We start from the raw sequence: 14,610 nt of genomic DNA on the forward strand, positions 1-14,610 counted from the left end.
AGGAGCAGAGAAAAAGTAATGGATATCCAATATTTTTCCCCAGTTATTGAATACAAGGTAAATATGTATTAGACTGTCAATTAAGCGACAAGTAAATATTTCTGGTGGTCACAATGACTTAGCTAACTATTGTACTTTCTTTTAAAGAGAGAGAAACTATACGTGTTTCTGCCTGCTATGAGAAATGAATTCATAGAGAATTAATCTAGTTTTGTTTAGATTACCAATATATTAATAATAACAATAACGATAACTAGAACATAAGTCAAATGACAACTAAATAGATTCTGGAATAAAAAGCTTAGTGTGATACTTCTTTGTACAAGTCCACCTCCAAGAATATCGTGTTGTTTCACCCTAACACAGTAAAAATGTTACAAACGATCACAGCGTCAAACGACAGCATAAGAGATGATCCGTTATTTGCGACAGAACAATTTGGACAGAAGTAGGAACCTTCCGCTGAAGACGACGCAGAAACAACCTTTAAATACAGGAGGAATAAATGTTTTAATAAATAAACATGTTCGCCACCGTCTCTTGATAAACAAACCGAGCAATCTTTGCCATCGTTCCTATTGATGAGCCTAAATACCTCGCCAAGACTCCCAAAGGATCGCGTTTTATTTGGTGGTTTTATTTCCCCACCTTCTGCGGACGATCGCCTGATATATTAGCATCAACTTCTCTCAAGGACAGCAATTATTCGTTGTGATATAACTTTATGAATTGTTCAATATATCCATGTCAAGGGATTGCAAAAGTTTTGCTCTACTGGGAAGATCAGGACACAAATCGTCCGATTCATAATTATTGATAAAAAAACGTGAATTATAACCAGTTTGTAAAAATGATTAGCGGTTAAATTTCGAGACCCCATTAAGAAGTAGTAATATATGTAAGCAGTCGGTCATTAATCGCTTTCTCCACATCGGAAATGATAGTTAAGAAAACAAAATAGTTGTCTTTCTTTCTAGATTGTGTTTATTATCTTCTTCCATGCATCTGTTTCCCAAGCCGAATAAGGAGGAATGATTAGGTGACTAATGGAAGTTGACCTTAATTTTTACTTTGAATTCGTCCGCACGAAGACCCCTGATAACATGATGCTGGACGCTAAGAAGGTCTTTGTATTGTCCGAATAAACATGTGTAGGAACACCAAACAGATGTGTAAAATTAATAAACACTAATATAAATAGTCTAGTGCTCGTATCCAGTAATAGCTCCAGGTGTACGACACGTAAATTTATGCAGGTGAACAACAAGACGCACATTTTCACGTCTTCATCGTTGTATTTACTAACAAATCACCGGTAAAGTCTTTACACACTTGTCGAAATGGTTGAAAAAAACATTGCCTGGTGAGTGGTCAGTTGAGAACTAGAGAATTTTCTTTACCGATTGCTTCCTTTGGGGAATTTAGAACCCAGATTACCTCAACTTAGAAAGAGATTCATTCGTACCCAGATGTAACCCATTTAAATCTGTATCTTTAACAACAATACAGTTAAATGATGGTGTTCTTCAAAAGTATAGGAAATTTAATTTAAAAAGGTGGATGCTGGAATTATGTCCTTTAGTACGCAACAGACCATCCTTATCAACGAAAAAACCAAGAGCTGATACCCTTGAAAGCTCAGCGTTATTTGAAGGTTGGTTTAAATATTCCAACTCACAGGAAAATTCTTCCCTCATCATACAAGAAAAGAGCAACAATTTAGCTCTATGGTTTAATTTATCTGTGTGTCGGTATCTCAACTCATCACAGAACTGCAAAACTTTTTCAAATCAATGATGAGAATCAGAAATATTTATTGGTAAACCGTTCTCGTTAGTACAGGAATCATTAGAGAACATATAGGATATAGTTTTTTGTTGATCTTATTTAGACAAAGCAAGGGGGGACATGATCCTGTCAATGGTAAGTTGATTTAACCAATCGGGGGGGGGGTACCAAAAAACTTAGAAACGAAAAGGCCTCTAGTCAACAAATCAGCAGCGAGAATTTTGATTTCTAGGTCAATATCATCCAGCATTTCTTTTTCATGCCCTATACACGATTCTCCACAAACATGTTTCCGTTAAAAATACAGGATAGGCCACTGAGCATCGAATACAGAGAAAATGAAAAGAATATTGGCAGACTTCAAAACCTTCAGCACATTAGGAACAACTTTAAGAGCGAAATAGTAGCCACATGTTCTAAGGTAGGAAGGGTCTTCCGCTTAATTAAGAGGCGCCTTCGCCTTAGCAAATAAGAAAGACCATTGTATTCCTTGTTTTACATAAATAGAAACACCGTATGCAAGTTTAGATGCATCACATAAGCATATAAACTTCTCTGGGGACTCCCCCATCACAATAAGTCTAGGGAACTCCAAAATCACATTTAACTAACTCCTTAGCTAGGGTTTGCCAAGAGGTTATAAAATTTTCAGCAATATACTGATCCTAAAACAGTTTGCGTTTCCAACGTTAACTAACAAGGATCCTGCTTTGAGTGGTAACTGGAAGCAGTATAGATAAAGGATCATATATACTGAAATTTAAGAAAGAAGTCGACGCTTAGTTTTATTTAAGTATTTATCACGTTAGGGACCAGTCAAAACCTAATCTAGACGCGAGAAATAACGGTACCCCAGGAACTTTTCAAAGGTGGGAAGAGGTGAGGTAATAGAGCTATTTTCGATTATCCTGTTTTTCAAGTCTGTACAGTATAAGTTACAGGACTGAAGCTCCAATCCGGCACCGGAGAGTTTTTAAACAGAAAGGTGGGAGTCGTAATCGCAACCAGTAGTGACTAAGTTGTCAACATAAAAATTGTTAATCATTACTGAGGAAGACACATCGGAATTATATCTCTCTGCACGAAACTTGAGTATGTAACTTAAGATGAAGGGACTGGTAGTAAAGCCAAAAATGATTATTGAGTTATACCTATAGGTACACATTTTCTCATGCACTTTGAGACAAACCAGAATCTGTTTTTGTCCTGCTCAGTTCGCAGGCGGATTTGCAGGAAAACTTTACGAAGATCTCCTAAAATACCATTGTTATTTTTCCTAAAAGCCAGTAGGAGGTCAAGCAATTGTGCTGTCAAGTTTACTTCAGCATAAGCTGCATCATTAAGAGAAACACCCCCACTTTTTTAAGGAACAATTAAAAACGGGACATATTTTTGTGGTGACCCAAACGCCTTTCTTTAATAACAGGCCTATGAGGGATCCAACAATATTCTCATACTCTCCAGGAGTAACAGAGAGGGTTTTACGATACCAATTTTTTCATATGCTTCGAACATTCGTAAATATTCGTTATATAAACCTTGTTTCCATAAATAATGTGCAAAACTTTGCATAATTACAATCTACCCGAGAGAACTTTTCACATTCGCAGGGCAGATACACATAATATTTCCCAGCTTTTAGCACGATAGTTTTAAACAAAAAAAATATTTGTACACATGAAAAAGAAAAAATGTTTTCACGGCGAGCTAACCAATTCAGCAAAATTTTGAAGTTAAATAAATTCATTGTAAAAATCCTTTAAAAGATAAATATTAGTTTTCTGGGTGTATTTCAAAGATAATTCGTAAAGTCCTAAGATTATTGAATTAAATTAAAAAACACCTTCTTTGTAAACAAAAAATAGCTTAATTATACCCTAAAAAGCAAGTAATTCTGCTGTTCGCCAAAACGTAAGAAATGAAGTTTTGTAAACACGATTATATGGGAGCCCAAAATTACAGCCAATCTTCGTGGAAAATATTGAATAATTCGACTCCTTGTCTTTCCAAGCTGATAACTACTCGAAAATTGTAATTCAAATACTTTTTTTTTTCAATTAAAGGAGCAAGGACCAATGTGTCATTAAAAAAACAAAAAACAAAAACAACGTGATTAAAAAAAAGCTTCGGACTTTACAGGTAAATTTCAAAATAGGGGGGGACATTGTAACATGGGGAGGCATGAATTAATTCGACCCCCTCTCTTTCCAAGCTTATAACTACTCGAAAAATGTAATTCAAACCCTATTTTTTTTTCAATTAAAGGAGCAAGGACTAAGGTTTCATTAAAAAAAAAAAAAAAACAACGTGTTTAAAAAAGGTTTTAAACTTCGTACTTTATAGGTACATTTCTAAAAAAAACACTTCTTTTTTGTTTTAAATTTGAATATATTTTTAATTGATCTTTTATCTTCAATTTGTGATATATAAAACTTGGGTGAGTAAATTACTTATTTACTTTTTAATAGACATTTCAAAATGGGGGGGGCGTGAATTAAAAAGAAAACGTTTGTCTAAAATATTATATTCGGTTTATTGGAAATAGAGCATAAAATGTTACATTGACCCTGAAAATATCGTAAAAATAGAATCAATACAAAAATGTTGATAGATTTTTAAATTATAAAATTGAAAAATACTGAACTCGTAAAATTCAATTAATTTCATTACTGTTTTTTTTTTAAATAAAAGAAATAATATTTATATTACTTTTTATACGACTTTAATAGTTTATTTTGGATGTATAATCCATAAAGAAAATAAACAACCCACTTTTAAAAGAGAAATTACGAGTTTTTTATATTTTTTTCGCAGTTTCGTGTTAGGGGTGTCAAAAATTCCTACAAAAATTCTGATACACCTAATACACCTGATACACCTATCGAAATGATGTTTCAAAATGAAGTCATGATATTAAAAAGGGGAAGTGGTTCCAGTTTTCTTCTTTTTCCCCCAGACGTGCATCCATACATCCCTGTCCTGAACGTTTGTACCATTTTAATCATTTTTATCATTTCTTAATTTAATTATTTTTTATGTTCTTGTTTTTAATTTTTTTTTAATGATTGTTTAAGATTATTAAAAAATATGTTACGCCAGAAGTTTCATATTTATGCGAGGAAATATTGAAACCTTGCGTATAAAAATCATGCGAAATCAGTAATTTAAAAAAAGTAGAAATATTTTTTGCTATTATATTTTTTTTTGTGTAAATATAAAATTAAAAAAATGCTTAATTCAATGGTAATATCGGCAGTTCGAGAAATTAATTTGTATCGAGTTATATCAAATTCATCAATACGGACTTGTTGAGGTGGTGCAAATTAGGATCATTCATGTTTTTTTTTTACTACAGAAAACTATAACTTTAGTAAAGGCATATTTTGTTTACACAAAATAATACATTTCTACTAAGATTTAAATAAAAAAAAATAATGGGTTCTTTATATTCCGTGATCATCATTTTATAAATACTGAACATTTCATTAAAATTGGTTAATTTCCTGATTTTTGGTGAATTTTTAAGTAAAGATAGGAGTCGAAATATTTATACATTTTGAGCATCGGCATTCATTTTGTACGTATATATATATATATATATATATATATATATATATATATATATATATATATATATATATATATAATAACATATATATATTTTATTATATATATATAATAAAATATATATATATGTTATTATTATTATTATTATTATTATTATTATTATTATTATTATTATTATTATTATTATTGACATAATTGAAAACAAACAAAATCATCATCGTCGTCGTCAACAGCATCATCATCGACAGCATTTAAAAACAACGGTAAAACAAAATCGATCCTATCAAAAAGGTTGTATCATGCGGATTTAAGGAATGTTTATTATATCTGTATAAGTGAATGTTTTATTGCGTTTGTATATTTTTCTACCGGCGAATTTACCCATTATGTTGAAGAAGATAACATATGTATTTTGTATATATTAACATTATACACGTTAAAAGTAACGAGTTGTAAAAATTAGAGAATCTATTTCAACAGCTTTGAAAGGGAATTAACTTATCTCTATTTTATAGAGTTAGTTCCCTTGCATAGTTATTTCTCTTGTGAAAGCAGTATGTATGATTTTTTTCCGAATAATTATAGTATTACTCTATAGTAATACCCATGAACAGTTCTGCGTGTCTCTCTATGTGTTTTCTATTGTTCTCGAAATGTCACTTTGATAATTATTTTAACTATTTTATTCAATTTTGGAATATAAAATCATAAACTGAAAGGATGTTTTGTAATGTTTGAAATAAAATATAAATTCACAATTCATTATTTGGTTTCACATTTGTAAAATTTAGTAAATACTTTTTTTTAAAAAAATACTTTTTTGGGGGGTACTTTTAAAAATTGAAATGAATTTGTAAGCATTTAAAGTGTTGAATAGAAATTTTTTTTAAGTTGCTTGACATCTCTTGGCAAATCCTTGTGTAATTGAATGTTTTATGCGTGTTTTTTTTTTTTTGTTTTTTAGAGAGAATAATTTCAGAAGTAGTGATTATAACGACACTAGTTAATTCCATTACTTATAATTTTACAAGTTGCTTTAATTTATTTTTTTACTGACAAAATTATATTGCAATAACAATTTAATTGTTCATTTGAACTTCTATTTTAATAAATAATATTAAGAAGAAACATAAACGAGGTCTAGTGGAGTCAGTTTCGTCTTTATTATTTCTTTGAATCATTTTCAGTTCAAGCAACAGTTGTTTATCCTTTCATTTTTGCTGAAAGCGGACGCTTTTCTTTTGAACTTTAGCAACAACCATCTTCAGGATTTCATTTTCATACATCGCGACTTACATCTTACTCTGTCTCTCTCTCTCTGTCTCCCCCCCTCTCTCTCTCTCTCTCTCTCTCTCTCTCTTTGGCTTATCTTTCTTTCTCTCTCTTTCTCTCTTACAGTACACAAACACGCATACGCTCACACACACACACACACACACACAGAGAAAGAGAGAGAGAGAGAGAGAGAGAGAGAGAGAGGTCTTTATCTTCTCCCTCAATCGGACATAGATAAAACAAGCTAGTACTCATTGACATTCATTTTGCATCGAATATCTTTCCGCTGTTTATTTTCATTGTTTCAATATAATATTTTTTCTATGTTTATGTTTGTATTTACAAAAGTTTATTCTATTTCTGGTCATGTGTATAGGTTTCGTACGCGAGTATTTTTTTCTGTGTATATTAACCGTTTTTGTATAGTGTTATGTTCTGTACAATGTTAAGCATTCTTTATATTCATATCTCGTTAAGTTTATTTCCATTTTATTTTTGAAACTCTTTTTCGTTTATTTTTTTACTATTATTTGTTTTACAGTAGGTCTTTTCATATTCCCTTCAGTTATCTAGAAAACTTAATGTGGTTGGTGAGATGTTTGTAGGAAGACGTACGCAGGAACATATGACAGTTCAAATGAAATAACAGGAAAGCTATTTATATGTATGTACATATCAGACAGACGCCGGTACACACACACATACACACACACACACACACACACACACACACACACACGAAAATATCGAATAGAAATTTAATTAAAATATAAACCAGTTTTATCGTATATTTCCGGGGGGGGGGGTTATTGGCACGAACGTTTACGAATACGTGTCTGGTTCACAAATGTGGGTTGTTTTCTAAAATATAAGTAAGAGGCGACGAACTGGCGTTTAAGTTTATATGTTCTTATCACGTCGGCGTCACCAAAACTATAGAATAGGATAACAACGTCTCATTCTAACATACTTTAATGATTAGTTTCGTTGGTAAGAGTGAAGTAGAAAGAAGAGACTAAGCTATAGAATGAGTCCATGTGCTGAGACAAAAGGTCAGATAGACTAGCTCGAGCAGAAAAGTTCATGTACGTGTACCATAGTGAAGGCAAGGTTCGGCGGTAGTCATACTAGATTATTTATCTTCTCGTTGAAATCAAACCCAGCACCAAAAGCCCAGGTGATTTCTGTTTATGCTCGAAAAGAGTTGCGGATTGATCCAAGCCACGTGCATGATGTGGATAGTCCTAAAAGACGGAAAGGAAAAAATAAGTTGAAGTGTGTTTAACCTATTTATTAACTCGTTTATGTGCTCAGCCAAAAGGGAAGTGTAATGCCCGGTAAAATCAGCAGTAAACTTAAAAACTAGACATTCGAATCAATAAACCGTATAAAGTGTTGCTGCTGTCTGTAATCGCGGCGGGTACAAATATATTTAAAGATACAAATATATTTCCTATCCTCCCTTTTAAAGGCGTAATAGCATCCGTACTAATAGTAGTTTTCAATGGAATATCTACGAAATTTAGCCAGAGACCGCGCCCAAATAAACGAATGGGGGTATACTATTGTCTAATATTTTAACACTACAGTAATATTTCGGTTAGCGTTCATCCACTTTATAATCAAATAGCTTTTGTCCCTGATAAGTTGTGATCTAGTTAGTAAGAAAAGCAAACCAAAATCAAACTTCAAGAGATGGGAACGCAAGTCTATGCATCTTATATCTTGCAGAACAGAGAAGCGTCTATAATTTAATGAACGTCCTAAGAATGTACATACACATTTCACTAGAACCATTAAACAACAGTTTTCGAAAAATAATTTTCCATGTTATAAACCCCTATAACATTCAAAAACAACACACACACCCTTAATAAATGGCCATGGCCTTTGTAAACTCTCAAGTGCAACCATTTATACTTGCATTTTGCCCTGGATTTTATTTATGTTATTCGTTGCATTTTCTTATTTTCATTTCTTCGTTTTCAAATGTTATAATTCTAAAATATGTTTCGTTATACTCCTGCAATTATTTCCTTAATTCCATTAGTTTATATACTATTCTTCTATTAATTAAACAATTCAAGTTGATTATCGTTTAAGAAAAGAATGACTGAAAGAAAAGTGTTTATTAATATGAAATTTAAACGAATGCGTTTATGAAAAGAAACGTTTCATTATAATCAAACAACTACTGATTTGGTTTCTCTGATTTTTATGTTTTTGGATTTCAAATAAATACCGAATGAATATTATATGAGTATTATGGACTGTCCAAAATAAATTATTAAAATATCCGAAAAAAAGTCCACAATATTTCTGGAACAATGAATAGTTTTAAGATTTTAATAAATGCTAATTTACCCCATACCTAAAACGACATACACACCGTATTTGAGTTTTCTCGTTTTCTTTGGTAACGAATCGTTGTTTTATTGTTACTACGAAAAATAATCGTCAAATTTGGTGAAAAATAGTATTTACATGAAAGAATAAGTACAATAAATATCTTTACGTATTGGAATATGTTTTTAAATTTTTAAGATGAGATTCGATAATTATTATTGATTATTTTGACTGCCGTTCTCATCTTTAATATTATTTTTTTCAAATTATGATTCCTCTCCGGTCGTAGCTTCATCATTGTTCCGATTGAAATTGTGCAAATAAAACGTATTGATTTAATTGAAAATCTATTACAAATTATATTCTTAATTCCAAACAATTAACTTTTCAGAACAGTATATCTACATTTTTGCAAATTATCGAAAAGGTCATCTCACATTCGATCAATCTGACATCCTTTAGATCTACGTGAGATCAGAACTAAAAAAATGCTGTCGTAAAAAATACTGCCTTAGTAATTGTGTATTCTGCCTAGTCGATTTTTATCAACAAGGAACACGTTTTCTTTTTGCTTTTTGTTTTTTTTTTGTGTACAACTCTAATAAAAACATTATATTTTATAGTGTCTACATTAATACGTTCATTATGAATTAGGGATAGATAGCAGAGTTTCGGCCATCCTCTTTTGAAAATGATTAGTTCTCTATATATTTCTACTTATTTTACACCTAAAAGTTTATGTTTTTATATATTTTATTTTAATATTTTATAATAAGCAGTATTTTATGCGAAGTGTTCACTCTGCATCGGTTTGGCATGCAGTGGTGTAAATGAAATTACATAAATTGCAGTACATTTCAATACGTTGCTAAATGTCAACATCCTAATGGAATAATGAGCGTTTTTCGAGAATCAGGTTTCAGTAAAATCCATAAATCTAAGCTGATCAATCACAATTTGCCTCTAGCTTGACAATACACATTTGTTTTAGACGTGCTTGTTAATTGGCAATATAAGAAAGTATCGGCTGCAATTTACGTAATTTTATGTAAACGAATTATGATAGGACAGGTTTTTATAAATTATAATACGAGTACATACGCGCGCGCACACACACACACACACACACACACACGCACACGCACACACACGTACATATATGTGGACGCGTGTTCAACTATATATGGAAGATTAGAATTAGTTTCGCAACTCTTCTCCTTCTCTTTTCCGCTTTGTTTTTTCTTTGTTTTCAACGTTTTTGTTTGCATTCATGTTTTCGATATTTACATATATCTTTATGTCTCTATATCTGCATAATTACCTGTTTGTATTTTTCATTCATTATTAACTCTTGATATTAAATCTTACTAGCTGCTTGTATTTAATCGCATTTGTCTTTTCCTTTCCCTTCCGTATTAAACATTTTCTTTCTGAATTCTTTTTATTTATTTTCTCTTATTTTAAATTTATTTTTCCCTTATTTTTACACTGATTTTTCTTCCTCTTATTTGTTCTCCTCTCTTTTCTGATATCTATTATTTATCTTTTTTTTTGTTTACTTGCCTCCCAACGAGGGCGGAGTTAGACACAAGTGTTATATTCGATTTCTGCTTTCTCTCATTTTATTTTCATTTTAAGTAATCTCTCTCTTTTTATACTTACATGAAAAGGGGACAGCCCTTATCATGTAACACAAGGTCGGCTTTTAATGGGGGGGGGCAGCTACGCAAAAATGGGTACTCTGGTTAGTAAAAAATACAAAAATGTATCAGTCATAAAGGATTTCCCCTCCATAAACCGAGACCAAAAAAGTGTAGTGTAGCATCAGACCAGATACTACACGTTCATCATGGCGCAAAGGCCAAGAAAGAAAAAAGGTAAGGCTTTTTTTCTTTTTATTTTCTTGTTTTTACTTATCCCCACATATATATATATATATATATATATATATATATATATATATATATATATATATTACTTATCCCTATATATATATATTTTACTTATCATATATATATATATATATACGAAAATAACGTAGGTTTCAATAGCAGATGCCACATACAAATTTCTTATTTGTATGTGGCCTATTAGTACCTATCTTATGTAACTTTATAAATAGTTTTCTGATACATCCAAACGTTACATTCTCGTCCGTCGATTCGAAAAATAATAAATTCACTCTTATATATATATATCTTATTCCCGCTTTTCTGATAGGCTTTGATCAGACTTCCTTATTTCAGAATGCAATTCTGTTAAATTAACCGAACATGCAAGCCGTTATCCAACATGGCGTCTACTGATACAGGAGGTTGGCGTTCTGTATTAAATAAAGCGATTACTGAACAGCACAGAGTTATTGGCTTCTCAAGTTATCTCTCTCTCTCTCTCTATATATATATATATATATATATATATATCCCACTCTCTTTCTCTCTCTTAAAATAAGTTTGGAGTGAGAGAAAGTGAGAGATAGATGTTGTGTTGCGAGGATTCATATCAGGAGACATGTTTACTGACATGTTTAACGATCACGACAATACTGAGGCAGACACTTATAACAGACTGAGAGAAATGAGAATTAATTATTGAAGGAATGTGTAATACTGTCTTTCAGATCAGAGGGTAGAATCATTACTGATGATGGCGGAGGGGACACATTACTTGGAAGGGGGTTATAAAAAGTTCTTTTAGGATGATGATACACAAAATACATTTACCTTTCAATTTGTGGAATGAAGACACGAAGACAAACAGTTACAAAATATCGATGATATTCTTTATTCATTGGACCGGTCGAATGCTGAGGACGTCAGGAATTCATATTTGGGATCTACATACTTTAATGTTTTACCTCTCGCTTCCAAAGAGGCAGCTGACCACTGACTTCCAACTGACTGACTCTCAACTCTCTCTCTCTCTCTCTCTCTCTCTCTCTCTCTCTCTCTCTCTCTCTCTCTCTCTCTCTCTGACTTACTCCCGACTCTTCTGACTGACTAGCTGACTGAAATTCGAACCCATAATATGGAGAAATGTTCTTTGTCTATGACGTGAGAAGTGTTTTTCAAACGTGACTAATTCACGTGGCTATGCATGTTTTGTCCAAACACACTTCTGAAAATAAAGAATCCTCTCCTAACCTAGTTTTTAAACTAACTTATTTTTTAACAATATATTTTTAATTTTCATTGTTCTTTCTTATACTGACATGTTTAATATTCAGAATTAAAAATAGGCTTACTGTCTCACATTTCATTTCTTAACTTTGCCTACGGGGTTTGATTCTCGGCGTATCCTAATCTTATTTTCACTTATCTAATGTTCTTCTTATTTACATGGAAATAGGACAGCCCTTTTCCTGTAACACAGACAGAGAGATAGACAGACAGACAGAGGCAGATCAGAGCGAGAGTTATATCTGTTTTGTTTAAACTCGACCATTGTACTGGAACGAGAGAGTGGGAGAGAGAGAGAATTTATCACGTCAAGGATTGACCTCATTAGATTACGAATTAATCTCAGTACATTACCGCGTCCAGTTATTTGGTTTAAATAAACAAGGCAGCGTGCTGGTGTTGTCGTACGGAAACATTCGATAACGGATCTCTGTTACAACGGGTTGCACGTTCGTACCCATATAGTTGAATTATTATTTTATTTTTGTATATGTCGAAGTTTTAACATTTAAAACGGGGTACATCCTGGGATTAATACGTATTTCGTGTTTTTGTTTTTTCGAATTCAAAAGTTTATTACTTTTTTCCCCCGCTTTTTATTTGTGTTTTATTTTGTATCGAAATGAAACGATAAACCTTCAGTTGTTTGTGGGGTGTTTAATTTTAGTTGTCTTTTTGTGTTCATTTTTATTTTTTATTTTGCTTTAATTTTTTATTTGTTACGGTGGCAGGTGAACTTTTGAAGCCAAGTACTGCAGTAAGTAATAAAAAAAAATAATTGATAAATACACGAAAGAAGTTTCGTTTCGTCCCCCTGGGATAATATTGAATGTTTTCATTCTTATATAAATTTCTGCTTCTTAATAAAACTTGGAGACGATTTTTTTTAGTCGCGGAGGCCGGTAAGTAACCAGTCAACATTACCTCAGCTAACAGCTAAATGTGATTTTCTTGGGGTTTTTTTGCGTTCCGATAGCCGTTCTTACCATGAGGAGTTGGAAGTGTCTGTTCCGAAACCCGCTTGTAACATGAGGAGGCTGGGAGCAGCAGCAGCAGCAGCAGCAGGAACAGCAACCACAACAACAACAACAACAACAACAACAACCGCACATTATTTATTTTTTTAGAAAAGGGGGACGTTTCACCGGGCAACGCCGGTTAACGGGTATTGCTAGTAAAATGATAAGGCTGTTGGTGGAAGACATTTTAACGAAACTGGCGTTATCCGCCTGAGAGTCAAGGACTCAAACTTTGGATTAGCTACTAAGCAGGCTGTCTTACCAGCAGATGCAAATACTAGGGCTGCTGTATTTCTATTTAGTGAATGGATTCTAGACCATGCAGTTGCTTCTGGTGGGTTCTCGATGCCATATTATTGGGTAATTGATACAATGCAATGTTTAAAAGTTCTCCTAAGAATCATTCTTTGGCCAGATATGTTTCTCCATAAGTGCATGGATAGATTCTGAACTTGACACAATAATAGAAAGGAAAAAATGAAGGATTTTCCTCTTATTTTTCTTTTCTTTTATTGGCGTTATACGTTTTAATTTTATGTAATTTGAAGTGGATATTTGTTGCGTTTTGATCTTTTAAAAATGTTGGATGAATATTTTGTCCAATGAATATACGATATTTCAGAATAACATTAACTTCTGCTACTTCAAACAAACTAATTTGATGATTACGAGTTTGATAAAACAGAATGTCGCATTTTCGCTCTTCTAGCGTAAATTTTGCCACAGAAATTTCACAACTATTCTAGTTTAGCTTGTCCTTTTATTTTAATAAAAAATCGTTTTATTTTTGCTGATTTTTCAGGCGTGCTATTCAGTATGGGTCAAACGTGGAAGGATATGCGTCGTTTCGGGTTAGCTTCTCTTCGAGATCTTGGAATGGGCAAACAGGGCACAGAGCAAAAAATCCACGAGGAAGTCTTCGAGGTAAAAAAAATCTTAGAGAATTCTGGCGGACAACCGATTCAACTGAACACACCGATCGGAAATGCAGCGATGAATATTATTTACAACATTGTCTTTGGCGAACGGTAAGCTGTTTGCTTTTAATACTCAGGGTTTGATCTCGCTTTATGGCAAGGTTTAGTATTTGTTTTAGAGAAGAAAACAAAATTGGTCAATTAGAAAACGAATATTAATCCAAACATAAAATATCGCCAAGATTAATCTACGAGTTTTCCACATGAGTTTATTTTGTTTTATGTACCCTGTATGAATTAAAATGATCCAAGTTTTAGAAGGTGTTCTTGTATAATGATAATATCAATTATATATATATATATATATGTGTGTGTGTGTGTGTGTGTGTGTGCGTGTGTGTGTGTAAGAATACGGGTTGTATTATAATGTAAATATAAATCCCTAATAAATATTAGTATCAACAGTTATAAGATGAGCCTAGATAAATTAAGGAAAGCTCAATATACGAGATAAAATAA

The 14,610-nt window shown here is 32.4% G+C and overlaps 1 protein-coding gene across 1 annotated transcript in view; it reads left to right on the top strand.

Annotated features, from left to right (window-relative positions):
• Nucleotides 1-14,610, top strand: part of LOC145256096 (cytochrome P450 2J4-like) — an 82,881-nt gene that overhangs the window by 22,528 nt on the left and 45,743 nt on the right. Inside the window, exon 2 of the mRNA XM_080114682.1 lies at nucleotides 13,977-14,202. Within this exon, the coding sequence (XP_079970808.1) occupies nucleotides 13,977-14,202 (226 nt within the window). The remainder of the gene's footprint in view (nucleotides 1-13,976; nucleotides 14,203-14,610) is intronic.

Source organism: Euprymna scolopes, chromosome 32, assembly GCF_053919585.1.
Source record: "Euprymna scolopes isolate OS-2025 chromosome 32, ASM5391958v1, whole genome shotgun sequence".
In the NCBI taxonomy this organism is placed as follows: Eukaryota; Metazoa; Mollusca; class Cephalopoda; order Sepiida; family Sepiolidae; genus Euprymna; species Euprymna scolopes.